Source organism: Chroicocephalus ridibundus, chromosome 9 (genome assembly GCF_963924245.1).
Source record: "Chroicocephalus ridibundus chromosome 9, bChrRid1.1, whole genome shotgun sequence".
NCBI lineage: Eukaryota > Metazoa > Chordata > Aves > Charadriiformes > Laridae > Chroicocephalus > Chroicocephalus ridibundus.
In genome coordinates, this window is record NC_086292.1 from 2,480,201 (window position 1) to 2,500,443 (window position 20,243).

General features: G+C 45.0%; 1 protein-coding gene across 2 annotated transcripts in view; it reads left to right on the plus strand.

Annotated features, from left to right (window-relative positions):
• Window positions 1-20,243, plus strand: part of LOC134520334 (vascular endothelial growth factor receptor kdr-like) — a 140,332-nt gene that overhangs the window by 36,351 nt on the left and 83,738 nt on the right. For both annotated transcript variants that reach the window (XM_063345521.1, XM_063345522.1), the window contains exons 2-4: window positions 1,478-1,574; window positions 5,723-5,934; window positions 19,680-19,807. In XM_063345521.1, the coding sequence (XP_063201591.1) occupies window positions 1,478-1,574; window positions 5,723-5,934; window positions 19,680-19,807 (437 nt within the window). The remainder of the gene's footprint in view (window positions 1-1,477; window positions 1,575-5,722; window positions 5,935-19,679; window positions 19,808-20,243) is intronic.

Consider the following 20,243-nt stretch of genomic DNA (forward strand, 5'->3'; position numbering starts at 1 on the left):
TTAAGCAAAACTGGGCGGCGGGGGGTGGAGGGGGGAGATATCTTTGATGCTGAAGCCATGGCCAGGACTAGTTTAAAGTCTCAGCTCGAGGTCAATATGCGTTTGAAGGGAGTCCAGCAAGACGCTGTCTGGGCAGGATCCCCTTTGGGAAGGATTCTCTGGTGCTGTGAGATTAACTGGCCTCTGTCGAGTTACTGATGGGAGTTTGAATGGCTCATGGAAGAAGCCGGACTCTCCAAAGTGGGAGCGGTTCACTCTCCACGCTGCCAGAATATGCCAGGCTAAGAGCACTTTACTCAAATCCAGCAAAAAAGAGATGAGAGTTGGGAGGTGGGAGGCAAGAAAATCACTGTTTCATCCAGTTGAAAAGTTAAACCCTAATGTTTCTCTTTTTGCTAGATACGTTATCTTCACTATTCTGCTGAGAATAATGCCTCTGTTTGTTATAAGCCCAGCTAAAGATTTCTGGCTTATCAAGTTCAAGGCAAAGGAGAAGATATAGATTTGAAGAGCAGGAGGGGAAAGAAAACATACGGCTTTAATGTCAGAGCTTTGGAAATTGAGATACTTATCTAAGTCTGTTTTCTCCTTTCCTTGATAATGTTACTTTGAATTTGGACAAGGAAACCAGCCTGGCCAACCTCCCTTCTGTTGCTTCTCAGTTTCACTTTCTGAAAATTATATTGTCATAGACGTACACTCAGATATGCATCTCCCTGAGGACAGTTTCACATTCAGAAGACATTTCCCGAGCCAGGAGATGATGATGGGAGAGACCTTTATCACTACTGTCATTAAAGACGGTTGTCATCAGAGACCTGACAAACCTCCTCACACTAGCACTGGCGATGGCGTCCCAGACACCACCTCAGATGTGCTTCGGAGCGTTACAGCAGTTCACAGCCGCGCTGCCCACAAAGCAAGCAGCTTGCTGCTTAGTTCAAAGGCAGCATTTGTGAATGGTGCTTTGGAAAACAGCAGGCTTTTGATTTGCCTTTAATACAGCAGATGCTTCACAGTTGTGAGTCAAAGAGTTGCTCCCCAGAATTATTGTTCTCTCTTCTCCCCTTGATTAGAATGTAACATACGAGCTCACATATCAAGTTATTTCCCAATGACCTGACTCCTTCCACTTCTATATGTGTGTAAAATCCTTTTGAAACAAATCTGTTCTCCTAAAACTGCAATAATTCAGAAATAAAGCTAGCTCTAAATAAACGGAGAGAAAGACTATTAGCAGAAATGCAGGTGCCAAATGTTAGAAAAGAAAGAGATGAAGGAAACTAAAAACAAACTAAGGGGATCTCACGACTAACTCCACACTCAACTGAATTGCATCGGTATAAATGCAAGCACTGTGTGGGCCCCCAAATTAGGAACTATTTACAAAACAAAAAGCTCGCCTCAACTGTATTGTGCCTGTTCTACCCGTACTGAATAGCCCGTCTAATGATGATTTCTTCTTTATTTGGGTCAGGTCTTGCCGAGGAAGAATTTTTTGAGAAACCAACGCTAAGCATTGCAAAAGACCGCATTGTCATCTTACCAGGAGACACCCTAAAAATAAAATGCAGGTAAGGATTGCTCCAGCAATGCTGGATTTGTTGGTCAGATTCTCTGTGTTGTCAAGGGGCCCAGGCAAAATCCTGCGTCAGCACACGGGAAAGCTCATGGGAGGGGGATGTACCATGCTTAAGGACACGGCTGGAAAATCCTCATCTGAAAATAGGTTCAGATTCAGCTCCTCTGCAGCTAAAATCACTCTTTCACTCCCTGTCCATAAGCAAATGACAAACAAGATCACCAGGGCATGTCATTAGCTCTTTATATATATATATATGAGCTTAAACTTCCTACCCTCAAATACCATCCAGCCTGTAAGATGGCAGTTAAATAAACAGCAGCTAGTATGTGGACATTCAAAGACCTGACCTGTTTACACATACCATATTCTTTAAATCAAAGATAACCAGGACTTGTGAAAAACCAGGCTCCTGATATTGTAAATTACGGCAGCTCTTCAGTTCTTGGCACAATGTGTAAAAACTAGCCATGCAAGAAACCGGCAACATTTTGGCAATGACGTGTGTTTAGAGGGAGATGATCCCCTGGAAACGGCGGCATTTGGTCCCAGCTGAGTGGCACACGACTCTGTATAACACCAAGAGTCAGAGCACTTTCTGCTGTGTCAGACGGCCATGAGCTTGCTCCGTCATACAACAGGCCTCACACCGAGATGTACGTAGGTGCCGCTTGTTCGCAGTGTGATTTATATGCCAAGCTACAGTGAGGGGTTATTTTTTCATTTCTTCCGAGAGCACTGTAGGAGAGAAGGCTTAAGGTAATACAGGCTGTCACAGTCTCTCTCCCTCTCACACACATACATTATTTTTACACCTTCTTGCAAAGTCCGCTTGACTGTAGCCACTACCTGGATGGTTTCTTGCAACAGAAGTTACTGCAAACAGTAAGAAAAAGTAGTAGAAAGGTGAATCTAATCTGCAGTTTATGCTGACACATATGTCCCTTCAGATTTTTGTCCTAGTCTATTTAATTCATTGTTACAGTGAAAGATAAATTGACGCATACTGTGTAAAATTGTGATGTCTTCTGGAGTGTAAGGCAGGTTTTTTCCAAAGACCTCCAGCTAGCCGTGTGGCTCAGGAGGTCAAAACAACCTTACAGTGGTATTTTTAGCTCAGCGAGCAGCAAGTATGATGGCAATAAAGTTTAAACAGTCCTTTAAAATTTAGATGCTGTGCTTCATAAAACAAGTTAGGTGGACATGAGTTGGGAGTAGTGCTCCAGGCCAATGAAATAAATACTTTTCAGCAATTCTCCTTTTTAATCTGTAGGAACATCCTATTTTTCTCATATCACCAGATGAATAAATAGATTAAGAAATTCTTAGCACGTCAGTCCCAAATTGCTTTATGGATGCAAAGCAATAAATCCACACAACAGGTCTGAGGAGCAGAAATGTATGCTAGCATGCTTCCGTGCGAGCATGGGAACAGAGCTCCGGAGCACTGCAGTTCCTTGGCTCAGGTCACGCAAGAGCTGGGAATAGAAGCTGGAAGTGGGACTTCTGCACATGGAGTGTGAGATTCCCTGTATCGGGTCACAGAATCACAGAATCACAGAATCACAGAAACTTCAGAGTTGGAAGGGACCTCTAGAGATCACCTAGTCCAACTCCCCTGCTAGAGCAGGATTGCCCAGAGCACATCCCTCAGGGCTGCATCCAGGCGGGTCTTGAAAATCTCCAGAGAAGGGGACTCCACACCCTCCCTGGGCAGCCTGTTCCAGTGCTCTGTCACCCTCACTGTAAAGAATTTTTTCCGTGTGTTTGATCGGAACTTCCTATGTTCCAACCTGTGCCCGTTGCCCCTCGTCCTGTCACTGGGAACCAATGAAAAGAGTCTGGCACCATCCTCCTTCAACCCACCCTTTAGATATTTGTATGCCAACAGAATCACAGGGTCCTTTGCGGATGTCTGTCATCCCGCCTCCTCTGACACACCAGCATCTGCCCACTCGCAGAAGAGAGCTCCGGAGTCCTTCATACTTCCCGGGGGCATGAGGGCTGTGTGAGCACAGCACAAGACAGCAGACCGAGCAGGGAGCTGCTGAACCGTGGTAACTCTGTGAACATCCCTTCTCCCTTAAACTCCATTCATTTGAGGTTCTTGGCCAGGATTTCCTGATTTTTGGCAGCCTGGCCAAAGCTGCTGCTGTGACTCCCCTCTGCCAGATGTGTGAAAATCCCGAAGCAATAGCCAAAGTCTTCATCTTCCACCAGGATAAAATATGCAGGAGGAAAAAGTGGGCACATGTAAGGAAGCACAGGTGTCTGAAATCCCTGACCTGCTCTGCAGAGCCACGGTTGGAGACATCCTGCCCTGATGGACACCAGACTGGGTGACGGTAGAGGGGTGGGGACATGGTGACATGCTGGGAGTTGAGTGTCTGAATGTGAAGTGTCATTGTTCCACATTGTGGGCCAGGAGTCCCATTTCTTGACAGAGGTGGTCAGTACCTCATTAATGACGTTAGTAATGTAGGGAAGGAGCACGGGGTAGGGACCTCTGCGTCAAAAAATAATCCAGTGCTCTGAAGGACAGGAAACTGGTATGACGGATGAGGTGGGGTTGTCCAAGTCAGCAGTGCATCCAAAACCGAGGGTGAGGCTGCTCACCAGAGAGGATATTCACACATTTCCCAGTGCTCTCCTTCAGCTACGTGCTGGGAATAACCTCAAGAGTTCAGCCCTGTGTCCACATCATCTTCAGGAAGGCGACAAAAGGACGGGCAGAAACGGGGGCCAAGAGGATGTTTGTTTAAGTGTCACTGAATTTGCTGGCAAACGCGTTCCCTTATTGCACCTACTGACCGCTACAAAGCCACTGGCACAGAAAGAGTAGTTAGAGTTATTGGCTAACTGGAGACTTCACACAGCTTGCATGCTAGATATGTTTGGTATTAGATCTCTATACTGAGTCGATGTGTCTAGGCCGGATTTCTCCCTGCCTACACTCAGTTGGGGAAATCCAGAGGTTCTTACTGCTTCCTCAGCTCAGCAAATGCCATTGGGTCAATGGGAATTCACTGAGTGGGAAGGGGTGAGTCAAGCCCCTGGCCTTTGGAAGAGTGGCTTCTCTCCGCAAACACAGACCAGCAGAGCTGTCTCCCTCTGATACTAACTTCTTCCCCAGAAAAGTCCACAGACGATTACCCTCGTACCCCATCAGTTTCCACATTGACCACCAAAACCCGGTCTACTACAAAAAGACCATAATCTTCATCTCATAAGCACGTATAGCACGTACTAATACATCGTGAGAGCCCTCAACGTGCAGCCCAAGCAGAAGAGGGCTCCAAGAGCTCCTGCTCCTATGGCATGGCCTGATGTCTCCAGCAGAACAGGACTAGTGCAACCAGTGCCTGTTACTGAGTTAACTTAGAGCAGTTGAAAGCTCTCTTTGGGTCCTGCAACAGGTTATAAAAAGGCCTTGCTTTTCGTCGGTGAACTACATAGAATTGCATTTGACATTACTGTGATCATAGATAAGACAACGAACGGGTCAGGTGGGTGAAATGGTGCATCATCTGCCCTGCTAGCTTTATGTTCTGACTGCCATGACAGGGTGAATTGAAAAAAAAACGTGTCTTGAGCAGATATTCTAAGATTTGTAATCTGATTAGCTCCAGAGCCTTCACAAAAATCAAGACTGAGTCACTGCTGATTAAGCAAGAAAGGTGATGCAAAGTTACATAAATGTTCTCCTCTTTCCATGCAGCCTTAGTATAAGAAAATATAAGTTAATTTAGCTGTTAAAATATGCAAAGTCCTCAACTTGGAAGAAACATAAAATTTTAACAGGTGCTTTCTAATGTTTGAAGTGGCTAAAATGTAGTGTTATAAAAACAAACTCATGTTCAGGAAGTCTGTTACAATAAAAATTAAACTTTCCTCCAGGAGCTAGCTTGCTACAGTTCCACAGACTATTTCAGGAATCTCCTCTGCTCCAGGGGAGAACGTGGGGTGATCCCCCTTAATTCCTTATGGGTGGAAACGTAAACACCCATCAACCTTTATCCTTCATTTCCAAGCGAGAAGAGTAGGAACACTGGGAACATCGATAACAGCTGGCCAGAAGGAAGCCCAAATTTTGTGTGAAGTCATGACTCTATCTTTAATTTTGGTGGGTTGTCTTGACAGGGGAGCATCTTCTGTGAGCTGGCTTTTGAGGGAGGACCAGAAGGAAGACCCTCGGGTGCACATCAGCAACTGTCGCAATAACACAAGGCAAAGCTGCAGCATGCTTGTCCTCAAGAAAGTCATAGCTAACGACACCGGTTACTTCACCTGCATTCGTGATGACTCCCCACCTAATGAGGATCTCATGGCCAGGATTTATGTGTTTGTCAAAGGTAAGAATTTCAGTTTATTTTGTTGTTACGGCTTTTTGGTAATATAAGTTGTGTTCAACTGTGGGATCTGTGCTAGGTAAAACAAGCAACCCAATTCAGATGCTTTCGCAAATCCCACCTCCCCACCGGCCCAGCGCTGGAGCAAGCACCAGCTTTGACACTTGGAAGAGGCTGGATATATGTGGATTTTGATGCCAGCTGAATTCACAGGGACCCAGATGCAAGAACCAGAAATTATCCATCTCGTTCAATTCCGGGACTTGAAAACTAGATTGTCCCATTTAGTTTTGTATTTCAAATAAGTGATACACTGATTTCTTTAAACCTCTTTTCCTTTTCTTTTCCTTTTAAGACTAAAACCTTTTATCCTAAAGGGTTTTGCTATCACAGTCTTTTTCCTAAGATTCTTCCTGAATTCACAAGTCCTTTCTTTTTCCTTTCCTTCCCAAGCATGAAACTCCCCAACAACATTCTCTTTCTCCTACACATTAGTATACTGCTTTGTCCTTCACATCTGTGAGACATACTTAGCAAAGCGGGATGACTGCATTACATATATTTTATTCTAAAAAATGGCCCATTGCTCATTTTTGTCCTCTTTGAGCTACCTCTCCCCCGTGTGTCAGAATCACTGAGTTCACATCCAATAATAAATACAAGCAGAAAATGCAGAGGAGTGTGGTCCTCTGTGATTAAGTGAATGAAACATACTGAACAACCATTTCAATAATACGAATTTTTGTTAGAAGAATATTCCCCAAAAATGCTGATATTTTTTTCAAATTCTACTTGACAAATGCATTACTAAATCACTGAATCATCTTGTATCTTCCAAGCTGAGGCTGGGAGTAGTCGGATAAAGGAGATGACTTTTAGTGTCTCGAATAGGGGACGACATAGAATCATAGAACTGTTAGGGTTGGAAGGGACCTTAAAGATCATCTACTTCCAACCCCTTTGAACTCCTTTGGTGCTGAACAGGCTTACTATTCAGTTCCCCAGAAACTCATGGAAATGAATGAATTTCATTTTTCTAGTAAATGCTAAAATATGATTCTTTGAATCCTTTTACTAAAACACATGCTAGAGAGGCAACGAGTTTGTCTGATATTATTTGAATAGTTCAGCAAACATATGTACAGAGAACACGTGTTTGCGAGGCAGCGCGGATAGTCTCGTGGTATTGCTAAGGATGGTGAAACCACCACGAGGCGTGCTGTCCATCCCAAGGGGATTGTGATACACCTACGTGGCTAAATTCAACTTCTGCACTACCAGGTGAACACACCTGTTTGATTCACATGCATGACATTTTCCTGGCTCTTCATGTCTGTTGAAAATAGTCCCTTTCTACCCTTATCCTGCTTTCCCAGCAAGTCTTCCTCTTATCGGAAAGTAGCTTTTTGGTGTTACTTGTTAGTTCCTGCAGTCATTTTTTTTCTCCCTTTCCATTTCCTTTTTCTGATTTTTTCTCGTTACTCTAAGCCCTGGTTGCTTTATCCACCCTAGTTCTTGTGCTGAGCTGTTTCCTTTTCTCATTACACACTGCTCAGATGCCCCACATCTCATATTGTTAACCCAGCCCAATGCCTACGCTTCAGGAAATAGTGCATTGAAAACTCCAGTCTCTATCCTGCTTCAGTGCCCTGGCTGGCTACCCAGGCCTTCATTACTCTATGGCGGGAGCACGTGCAGGAAATCTTACGGATCTTTTGGGACCGCCTGAGCGTTTTCCCTAAGAAAATATCTCAAGTTATGAAACGCTTACCGGCGATGCACTTGGAACAGTGCTAATCTAAAAAAAAATCGCAGGATGTCCTCTTGCTTGCCTGAGACTGCTGTGCCAAGGTTCCCCTGAAAAACAGCACTGGATGACTGTTTTCTCTAAATCCCCCTCCGAGATTGTCCTCTCACAGATGCAATTTAATTGTCTCATATGCCCTCCCTGCTCTAAAAGCTCTTACTCAGACTCCTGTGCTTTAAAAGTTGTTGCAGGAAAAGTGGGTAGAAAATGAACTACCTTGTACTACGCACTCCACGGGTGAAGGAGTGAGAAAGGCAAGTCAGCGGGGATCGCTCTGGTCCATGTCCTAGCGGGCCAGCGGCTCATCCACCCCAAAGCCGAGCTCTGCCACAGCAGTTCGGTCTATAAACTTGCAAGTGCTTGCTGGGATCCGGCCAGTCTGAGGAAGCTGCTTTGCCCCAGTGAAATGAAGCTATTTATACTCCGGCATGGATGTCCTCAGGGCACGCTCTTCCTCCCATTCAATTCCTGTGTATATTTGTTGAACGCCAGCAGGCTGGTTTGGGGACAAGGAAGCTGTTCTTCAGTGAGGGCTCTACGAATTGTGGAGTTCAGCGAGGCGTTCAGAACCTACCTACAATTTTCTTCAATATTTAAACATGCCTTTTTAAGGTAATTGGCCCGACAGCGTCTGGGCATCACCGAGAAACCCATCAGTTGTCTCCAAGTGAAGAAACTCACAGTTCCCTTTGAGTGTCAGAGAAGGGTGAGGTCCAAAAGACATCTCTCCGGACGTTTTGTGGAGAGAGCAAGTGCTCAGCAGGGTGTTTATGAGACTGAGCCAGGTGGAGTGAGAAAATGTTGAGCCAGACCCCGAAGGCTGGAGATTCCTCTGAGGTTACAAGCCGTTATTGCCAAAAAAGGAAGGGGAATGGTATTTTTTCCCTTCGTTCCTGGCCTGCTGCTTGACACCGAAATGAGAACATGATTGTATCGGAAGCCCTGCTTATTGGCTATTATTTCCTGTGCTTGCTTCTGTTTTTACAGCCTCCCTGGTGGAGTTTCTAAGCTCTGTCAGAATCTGGCATTCAGCAGCTCTCCCCCCCGGTGCAATTGAGCCGTGACCCCTGCACATCAGGCAGATCATAAGGGACCCGCAGGCGGCAGGGTCAGCCGCCATGCCTCAGCTGCGCACTGACAGTCTGGAGGGAGGGAGAGCTCAGGATCTTAATCCTGAATAATTGTTCCCGAGGCCTTTTCTGCTTCCCGCTGCAGCTGCGAGTCCCAAGGATCGTAATTAAAAAACGAGACAACCCCCTTCTCCTGTTGCCCATCTCCTTGTTGAAAACACACCGTAGCTTAGGGCTGGAATGGAAATAGTCGGGTGTTTTTTAACTGCGTTGTTTAGCTTCATTGCGACTCGAGGGATAACCTCTGCAGTGAAAGGCAGTGTCTGGTGGCACACGGCGCTGCAGCGCTGACCGGGAAGAGCAGCCAAGCAACTCTCTGGTGGCTGCTGGCAGAGAAGAGGGCGAACGGGGGAAACTCACCCTCCGTCCACAGAGTCTGCTGTCTCTGCTGAGCCAGTTCTGGACCAGAGGCAGTAAAGACAAGTCTTCCCTGCAAACTAGCTGCCCACGTAGCAGCCCACGTCAGAAAATCTCATGTGGACGGCATTTCCACCGCAAACGCTGCCAAAGCCAGCTAGCCAATGTCATTTGCTTCTGTCTATCTCCTGCAATTCCCCTTCCCAACCAAATGGATGCTTCCCTGTGAGGAACACACTCATTTATTTCAACCTTTGAGATCCCTGTGCCAAAGGAAAGGGCAGGCTGTCTATTTGGTGTTAAAATACAGCAAGCCCTCTCTACAATGTTTCCTAGGGCACAGATAAAATTTAACACGGCTTAGAGGAGGCGGAAAAAAAGACAAATCAAGTAGAGATTCGCTCCACCTTCCCAAGGGGCTTTCCCAGGCCCCAGCCTAGACAGAAGTCAGGACTTGCAGCTCTCAGCTATTTGAAATACTGTTACTGTCAGCAAAGCAACTGTCTCAAATAAGGTAGTCCTCAGGGCATCAGCTGGAAGAGCTCTCTGTACCAGCTGAAACGCTGCTTCAGCTTTCGCAGTGATTTCCCCTTGCAGCCCTTAGCTCTGTGCAGCAGTCAGGGATTTGCTACACCTTTTTGTACCACTCAAAGCATCATCAGGAAGGAGCGTGAGCTCAATTCTGTTTTGCTTCCCTCCATCAGCATCTCGTCTGACGTTATTACTGTGGGAACTGGAACTGGTCACATCTTGCCAAATAGCGTCTAGAAAAGTTCATGCGAGTTCCCGAGCTGTGCTCTGATTCCTGCCCACGCACCCCAGTAGCGCTGCTCTGCGGGAACTTCAGGGCTGAAGGAGGCCATCTCCTCCTCGCAGGCGTGGGGCGAGCAGGCCAGCAACAGACAGCCTCTATTATTATTTATGCAAAGCAGGACTGTTATTCTGTTTCTTGAAGCAATTATGGCCATGATAGGGCTGGTTCTCAAATAACTACTGCAGAAAAACATGAGTCCCGCCTGCTCTGATACTGTAATTGGCACAAAACGATGTAAGTGAGCCCAATACATCAGTGTTGGCTGCCACAAGGGTCCAAGTCCACGGGGGCAGAATCACCAATTCCTGTTTGTGCCCAGTGTGGTTCACTCTTTGAACTCATAGATTGGTGGACATTTCAACAGTGTCTTCCCACCCAGAGCACTTCAGCTGCTGGTGTTACACCGTCTCAGTGTTACTGTGAGGTAGGAACACGGCAGGACTGAAGGAGTAATTCGTTTCCGTAGATTTGGTTTTCAGCACTGATGTTCACAGGAACACAGTGTAACTAGAAGATACCCCTGCAGGGAATTTGAGTTCTGGCTCCTTCTAAAGTTCATATGGACACCATGAAGCACCAGCACTGCAGGCTTGAGTGATAGCGCAGTCCTGCCAGGAGCCCAGAGCACAAGAACTGGAAATCAAAGTTTTCCGTGAAGCGAGACAGACTTTTAAATGGGAGCGCAAGTCCTGTTAAGGCCGTTCTGAAGGAAAAAAGGGGGATGCATCCAAGCATCTTGTCCTGTCCAAGCGTGCATCTCACTGGTAGTCAGCTCCAGCAGCAAGGCATCCCCAAGGAATGGTGTGAGCTCTCCCTTGCTACTGCAAAGAATGGGGAGGAGAGGTGGTACAAGTACTGCACCAGGACAGAGTCTACCATCAACCACAGCCTCTGATTTATCAAAAGGTGCAGCCCAGAGACATGGAGCCCCATCTTCTTCATCCCTTCCCCACTAAGAGAAATCTAAAGAGGATGGAAGTGCATGAAAGCACCCCTCACGTGAGATCATATTTTGGTTCTGATGTTCTTTGAAGCCGATTTCTGCCTCCTTAATTCTCTTGACAGTTCACAGAGATAATCTGAATGTGAGAAGCAGAAACGCAGGGCCAGGGTGACAGCCCTGACTTGGGCTTTGGCTTGCTTTCCAGAAGATATTACCAGTGAGAACAGAGTTGGAGCTGCATTTCTTCTTTCTTTCACGCTGGAGACACCGAGACAGCTCCACTTGTTGCCAGACGCTCAGCAAGCTGAGATAGGCAAATGCTGTCCTGTCTGCTCAGCGCGGAGCCCAGCAGATAAGCTGGCTGTCTCACACACACACTGGTGGAAGGGTTTGGCACCGTATCCCAGTTAACAGTGTTCAGGGCCACACGACGTGGGAATACAGGCTATGTCACTGGGCAGGACCCTCTCTGTTGTCCCTCAAGTACTAAGGGCTGGATCCAAGGGAAAGTAAGATGCTTTCCATTCTGAATCAAGACATTCAGTACCTTCAAATCATATCCTAAAGGGTCACTTCTAAGTGGAGGAGCCTTGTAAGATGTGATGGTGAGTGAGCAGCTGAAGTTCCTGGCTCTAAGTCAGTGACAGCACTTGACATCCCAGCAGGAACAGGTAACGATCCCCTCCTTCTTATTGATAAAGAATTTATAAATGAAAATTATACACATCATTCCCCCACTTCTTCCTTCCCGTTTCTTATCCACTCAGTAATTGCTAATTGCTGAACCTTACCCAAGCTCTGCAGCTGGCGGCAGCTAATGTAGGAGACCTGCTCTTAAGGATGGGACTCCAGGTAAAGCTGGTCAATATTTTCTACACAGTCTATGCTTGTCTAAAATCTAGTGTTGTGGGGAGTCAGAATTTATTAATTCTTCTGAAGTCTGAAAGATAATTTCAGCCAAAGTATAGAGACTCGTTTTTTTAAAAAAAAGAAATCTTTCCATGTTGTCTTTTATTTGTTTGGCAATGAGAAGCATTTTGCTTCCACAATTTTTGAAGTAACACTTTTTAAAGTAATATTTTTCTCTACAAATATTCCCCTGTTTCTAACAGTAATCTCCAGGGGAAGAATGTATTTCATTTGACCAAAACAGAATGCTTCGTGTTGACTCAGAATGGCTTCTGGGGGTTTTGCAGGCACTTTTGTTTTGCCTAAAGATAAAATATTCTGCTTTCTGTTTAATCTAAACATTCCACCCCTAATTCTTTTCATTGGCCTGCCAAACTGAAAAGTCCTTTATTTTCAAAGATCCAGTTTCAAAACAAGTGACTTTATAGAAGTTCCTCCTGTACCTAGAAAGAGCTTTGATGGGTTACCAGGAGGAACACAGCAGACCTGACAATTTCCTTGTAAAGCTTTCCAAAATACTCTGACCAAAGTGTCACTTAACTGCTAATGATCCTATTAATGTAAAGAACAGATTATAGGCCTCCTCAAAGTGTTTTTGACCTTGAGGAAGACAAACTTCATGGGGATTATGTCAAAACATGCACTTAAAGAACCTGTGAAACTCTGCCCAGGCCTCCCAGCTAAGGTATGACTGAATGAAGAAAATAAATGGTGAGGGTGAGAGAATTATCTTTAGCAGCAAGAAAGTGAGAAGCAAAATGAGAACATTTAGGAATTTCACAGACATGAACAGCCACGGATGACTGTCCTCAAAGGCCATTTAGTGCTTATTATCTCTGTGGGGTGATGGATAGTATCTGAAGGGAGAGGCGATGTTAACTCCACGGCTTTAGATATGATACAAATATCATGAGACAAATTGCCATCACCGTGTATGAAACATGAACAGAAATGAAAAGCACTGAAAATCCTGTACAAAATCCTCTGTGTGCGTCCAAAGAGGATGTTTCGAACATGCCGGCAGGTGACACAGTGCTGAAAAGAGCCGTAGGAGAGAGCCTGACCCTACAAAACGCCAAGTTCCCGGGGTGCAATGCTGAGGGCTTTCAAGTTCCTCGGCTTCATCAGCGGGATGGGGCCGTGAGCCCTCTGGAGAGTGGGATTCACATGCCAAGTGAGCATCACATAATTAGAGAGCTCCTCCACTCTTGGTAGATAGTCACCTATATTACAGATAACACGACACAAAAGAACAGATGTCAGCGCAAGGTGAAGGAGTCCCGTATCTGTGCTCGCATGCTGCCACTGCGGAGCCTTGAAGAGAGAACTGCACGTTCCCCAGGGAATTGCTATTACACCGCGAGTTACAGGGGACCCTCCCTAAGCTCATCTCAAGCAGCAATTAATCTCCACTTAGACAGAATGAGAATTTACACATGAAGGGCTTCGCTGCCTGAAGGTAAACAATGTTCTTGTAGGCACTTGACCTTTGAGTCACTTTGGTGGGCGGCCTGCTGGATTCTTCTGCCTGGCTCTGTCCCGCTGGCCGGACCGCGGGCTGCCTTCCCCTCCGCGGTCCCGCTGCCTCTGTTTCCTTTGCCTTGCTCTTTGTGTTCCCTCTGGAGCCGCACTGGGTCAACAGCAACACCCCGGCCTGGCTGCAGCTTCCTGCAAACTTGCCCTGCCCCGCAGAGCCAGCCGGGCTGAGACCCAGGGGAAGGGGCTCTTCCCTCGCCTTCCAGCCAGCGCTGCAGGCGATAAGTCCCTAATGTGCTCCAGCTCTTGTCTTTCTTCACATATAATGAGCTTTGCAGCCCACAGTAAATTATTCTGTTTAATTATCCAATGGGAATTGATAGGTGTTTCCTTATGGGTGAGATTCACAGGGCGTGTTACCTTCCCAACGCAGGAGGAACCAATGTGCCAAGCTACAGGGAAATTCCCTCTTTTCACAAAGGGTTTCTTTGCTGAGAATTTTTTCCCACCGAGTTCAGTGCTGGTAACTGCCGAGTTTCCAAGTCTTGTACTGCAGGACGGCACCTGCGTTTCCCATGCCACAGCTCTCCAAATTGCAACAGTTGAGTGCAATTGATTTACACCATCTGGAATTAGAGATCGTCCTTGAGGCTGAGGTTATCATTTTTAACGAACAGTGACCCTGTCCCTTTTGTTTCAAGAAGTTCTGTCTCTGAGAGGCTTTTTTACAAGGAGTTAACTGATTGCTGATTAACTTAAGGTGGTGAACATGTTTGTAACGCTGGCAGTGACACTCCCGATGTCCCAGCAGATCATTTTTCCATGCCAGAGTCAGTCAGAACTACTTAGGAGTTTCGTGAAGGATTCAGTTTTTTGTCTGTGCAAACCATAACAAAGGTATCAGCTGGCAGTTGATTAGTTCCCTCGTCAGTATTTATTCTTTGTCATTTTGTTAAGATCCGAAGCTGAGCCACTTTCTATTTGCTTATCTGTTAAGTGAACGGCCCAGCTGCCTGGAAAGCGCTGGTGCTCGGAGCGTCTCCGTCCCAAGGCACGTGGGGTCGGCTCGCTCCTGCTTATGGGGCTGATGATATTATTTTTTCTTTTGCACAGAATTTCACTGTTAGGGAGAAAGAAAAAAGCCTCCCTGGCCTCACTGACATAGCCACGGTTATTTAGTGAGCACTTGACCTTCACCTGCGACCGCCTTTGCCTTTCTTCCAAGGTCATTTTTCCCTGATGGCCGAAGTGCAGCCCGAACCTCAGGTTTAAGCTCCCGTGTCAAAACTGTGGTAGTTTAGCCCTGCAACCAGCTGCCACGTTACCCTTGTCACTTCAGGAGCTGCTCTGCTGACTCACACAGATATCTTGCCCTGTTTCAATATTCCAATTCCAGTATTCCAATTTCGGTATTCCAATATTGCAGACTGAAACAGGGAGGAAAGGAGGCCTGGGGTAGGCAGGGAAGTCCCTTTAAGCTGGGGCTGTAAACCAGATAAAGCACTGAGATCACACAAATGATGGCCATCTGCTCACTGCACAGGGCTCTAGGAAACCTCACTTACTGTAGGAGAGTGATCCGTAAAATATAAACCCTTTTTCTCATTTTTTCAAAGCAGAGTGAGAACAAAGCCCATGAGACCTGCCATCTACCAGAGATCACCAATCAATTGCAGCTCAAGCCTTTCCCAACCCAGTCTGGATAACCCAAAACCTGCCATTTGCTGTTGTTAATTGCACAGTGATTTTAAAACACTCTCTAGATTTCAAATACTGATGGTAGAAGGGTAGATTTATATATTTTGGCTTCCAATTCTGGCTGCAGCTTATGATCTGGTACAGCATAATTCTAGTTACTGGCTAGACACCTGGCAATTCAGGTGCAGGCTGCTATTAAAAAATCAATTAGGAATGAAATATAGCTTCTGTTATATATACTATACATTCATGCTTCCTGTTTAGGTGTTCCTCAGTAGTTTAGTGCCACTGTGATGATTATCTATCCTATTTACAGCTGCAAAAAGTAAATTATTTTTAGGTCTGTTGTGAATCTGTTAATTTGGTAGAGGCCAGTCTTGGGAGTAGGGAGAGATGATGGAGGAGAATGGGGTTAAATAATTTTATTTTTTTTCCCTGAACAGGAAATAGTTTTGAGAAATTGTATTTTGTTTGACTAAGATATTTCCATCATTGCATAATTCAATATTTTCTGACATTTTATGATTATTTAACTTTGCTTAGCTACCTTCTTTTGATTTATGTTACTTTTTAAACAAACAGTGCTATTCTGAAATTCCCTCTAAAAATACTGGCACAGATATTTTTAAATTCAGTGTTCCCATTTTTTCAGTCCAAACAATTAGTCCAAATTTGATCCAGATTTGTGAATAGTTTGCTATCAAGAAGCGCCTGTTTTCAGAGCAAATTTCCTCTTGGCCTATATTCTTGTCTGTCCCCCTGTCAGGTGGCACATCAGTCGTTCTCTCTTTTTCTCCATGGGGCTAGAAATAGATAGGGGGATACTTCCCCTGACCCTTTTTTGCACTCCCAGTGGTTGTTGCAAATACACAAAAATCTACTTTCTCTGCTTTTTCATATAACAAATTATCCAAGGATCTTCTTTTAATAATCCAGGGTCATCTTTTAAGTAGAACGGCCTTTCACCATTTGCACAAGATCTGAAATTGGCTATAAAAATATCACCCCGTTGGATACCTCTAGGACTGGTTTAGCTGGAGAGCAGGACTGCAGAGGCAGTAAGCAGCGCTAATGCTCAGGGACAAACACTGACCACGTTTCCGGAACGGGACTCAATAGAAGAATTTAGCAGAGCTGTTTGGGAAAGTGCATAAAACACAGGATTGAGTATAAATATTTCCTATTAGTTATAGGGATTGGAACACGCTACAAAGTTGTGGTCTGGAGATCAGGTTTCTCAGCTCAAGGCTTGATTAGAACCAGTGCCCACCTAACCAAAAAGTTCAGATGTGTATCAGAAACTTCCTAAATATGAGGGAGATTACAGGTCTCATTTTTTAATTCTAATTAATCTCTCTCAAATAATGTTTCTTGCAATGCCCTTACTCCAAAGCACATGTTTTTTATAAACCAACCCAGTCAGAATAAATCAATGGCATGCAATAAAAGCTGGCAGGAAAAGACATTACTAGAAATGATAGACATCGTCCAGAATCCTGGTCTTTATCTTCTGTTTTACTGCCTTGTGTTCAGTGCTACTGACGAGCTCCTTCTCACAGCTCCCCGCATTCATCCCACACCTCTTGTACTCGCACGGTGACGCAAAAGCCTTTGGCAAAACATCATGGTAACACGGGTGACCTTTCTGATACACCCAAGGAGCTCCAACCAACATTTGCTCTCATCGTGATGAAGCACGCGGTACATTTTGGCTGCTAAGAAACCTATTTCCAGTTCTCAGAGCTAAAATTAAGCCATCAGAAATACAAAAGGCAACAGTCCCACGCTCCTGTCTCAGTCCCCGTCTTTCACCCTTCATATTTTTGTGAGTGAAACTGGTTTGGGTTGTGAAGCAAAGGAACTCCAGCTCAGCACCGAGCTAAGTCTTTGAAGATTAATTCCAAGTGAGAGCACTTATATATTTCCATGACATTCCCTAAGCAAAACTGTTGTCATTAGCCAGGAAATGAACATTGATATCCCCAAATGAATGACCTGTTCCCAGATGGGTTACCAGTCGTGGGGAAATAAAGACAAAGCGACTGAGATAAACCAACTCTGTTGTCCTTTGCCAGTGGAGCTGTGGAAGAGCAAATCCAAATCTCACACTCCATGTTCAGACTGTTCTGCAGGTCACCAATAAGCGGAGTTACATCGCCTACATGTAGAACACTTGTTACCCAGAAAAATTCAACATAAATAAGCACTTCACCTACTGTTTAATTACAGATCCTCCAGCATGGAATACACAGCTCCCTGCTAGGGTCCAAAGGGTGACCATTTGTTTTAAACCCAAAATTGGATCCCCACTGATTTGAAACAAAAGACTGTTTGCCAGGGATGGAGTACTGGGAAAGGAGAAATTCTGGAGGGTTTCACAATTTTAACCTCGTTGTTGAGAGTAGCCAAAATGGCCAACACTAGAAAGGGACACTTGGAATTTTTAAAACTCCATGTGCAGGCTTTTTTCCTCACTATCTCAAAAAGTTAGAGAAATACTTTGCCATCTTTTCATGGAAACGTTAGAACATTCCCAGTTGAGCCAGCAGATGAAGGAGGGAGAGTGGCCTGATACAGTAATGCAAGGATTAATGGAATGAATTGATAGCGTTACTCCAACACACTTCAGCTGGGGCTTTCTGCAACCACAGAACAGCTGCCACAACAGCCTTAGAGGTAACACGAGAGCGTGCATTTAGGTGACAGGATTGGGGCCAGCTGGCCTTACCCATTGGTGCTAAACCAAGACGATCACACCGGTCAGGCTCTTAAGCACAGCCCGTGGCTTTGATTTTTGTGTTTGAGAGGCGTCTGATCCCAGCTGAGGGGATACGCGGCCTTTACCAGAGATACTCTCATGCCGCACTGCAGAGTCAGACCGACGCCTGCTAACCAGAGGGGCCGTGTGACAGGAAAGGTGCTGGCACCGTTGTCACAGGGTTTCACCCTGGCAGCTGTAGGGACACGGGCAAGGGCACGGTGTGGCCCGCGGGGGAATGGTCCGGCACAGCCTGCCTGAAGTGGCTGCTTCTTCACTTTGGCCCCGGAGCGCAGGAGGGCTCCCCAACATCAGGAGGGCTCCCCAACATCTAGAAGTGGCATTCTTGTCTTGATTTCGTGGTGCATGGACTTTTTCATGTATTTGCACCAAGATGGGTCCTTCTGGGTGTTTTCTGGATGAACAGTGGGGCTAGACCCACCAAGCAATAATTAATTTTTTCCCTCTATTAAAAATCCCTTAATTATCAGGAATTAGAGAGGAAACACGACATGAGGATACAAGGGTAGTTCAGGAAGTACATTAATGATTTTCATCAAGAAGGACGCTTTTTCTCATTATACAACATCAGAGAACAGTTCGCCTACGCTATAGGTGTTTCCCAAAGCCATAAAGTGCTTGGCCATTGTTGGAGGCCTCCTGCTGATCCATAGGGATGGACGTGTCAGCCCTGGCTGACTGCAGTCATCACCAATTTAGCCCGTTTGGGAGCAGTTAAGCATTCTTTTGAAAACTGATTTTGATTTCCTCATAGCACATCCTTTTTTAAAGTACTGTCAGAATACTACAGCACATTTTTGCAACCTTGTTCACAAACCTTTCATTTCCCATGCTTTAGGTGAAGCCATTTCCAAAATCTAATTAAGTGTGTGGAGGCAGGTCCCAAGCCAAGGCCAAGCAGGTTGAGGTTATTGTACAGGGAGCACATCCTTTGCTGTCAACAGTATAATCCAAACCAAAAGCGGTCGATTGCCTACACTGTGTGGTGTAGCGGGTATTGCATTAGCTGAATGGGATTTGAGGCTTTATACCATAAGAATATCAAGCTGAAGAACGCTTTTCAGAAAAACCTTGAAGCTTTTAGGATTTCACAAACACTATTTTAATTTTCTGATGATCATCACTGTATTCAGACAATGAAAAATCAGTGAATGAGACTCAGAAGCTTTATTAACTTAAACTACATCAGATATTTATTTATTTCTATTGTATATGTATATTCAGGCTGACTTCTTGTGGCAGATCGGTAGAAAATCCCACAGTTCTCCAAGAGTGTGACCAAGTTACTCCACTGTTAGGTTAAACAGATTATTCGTGCTTTGAATACCATGGGTGTACCTGCCCTTTTTGCATGCTTTCTGCAATATTCTAGAGATACTCATTTACTGAAAGACGCTTTGTTCTATCAGTAGAATAACTGCTGTAAACCTATTGCAACACTTAACTGCTGTGGCATTCAGGAGTGCTGCGCTATAAAATCACCTACGAAAGAAATTCAGAATACTGGGGAAAGAACAAATTTCAGCGCCATGAAGACCTGTGGAGCGGATCTATTAACTTCATTTTTGCAGATGGGGAATGTATAAGAAAAGGAGTTTTTATAAGATTACACTGCAAACTGGTAAAATAGGGTTAGAAATGGGATATTCCCACTCCTGGTCACTGGCAATAATCCCTAGGTGCCACTGGCATTGGCAAACAAGCAAGATGTGACTGGCTGTCTTGTCACACACAGGGAGCCTTCTACGGGCAATTAACCACTCAGATTACGGCGCCTTTCTGGTCATTGACCAGTAAAGGAGCAGTTTTTTAAATCAATGTTCTTTTCCCTGCAGACTACAGAAATCCATTTGTGGAGATTCACCCGGAACATCCTGAAATAATCTACATTTTAAATGCTAAGAAAACGGTTGTTGTCCCTTGCCGAGTTACCTCGCCAGATATCAAACCGAAGCTTACCCAGGTAAGTGCCAGTTTCAGAGAAACTCAATCCATTCAGAGGTCTGGGCTGCCAACACAACAGGTAAAAATACAAAATAAAATGTATAAATAAAATACTAAATAAAAGCCAGGTAAGTTTCAAAAAATAAAAATAGCCGACACTGAAAATCCAGCAGCACAGTCCTGCCCCTGCAGTGTATCACTGGTGAACTGTGTACAAGGGTGTTTTGGGGATTAGGTTGAGTTTATCACATATTTTTCTCATCTTGTGGCTTTTTGTTCCTCCATAAATTGCCCAAGATCGATAACAAGACACTATTTTCTTCAAAAATCTTTGTTTAAGACCTGGCTATTAGCTATTCTCATGAAAGCTTCTCTCTTTTATATCTTGAACCTCCTCAGAACAGTTGCCCATTTTTGCTTGATTTTTCCCAAGTTTCAGCCTTGGGAATAAATGG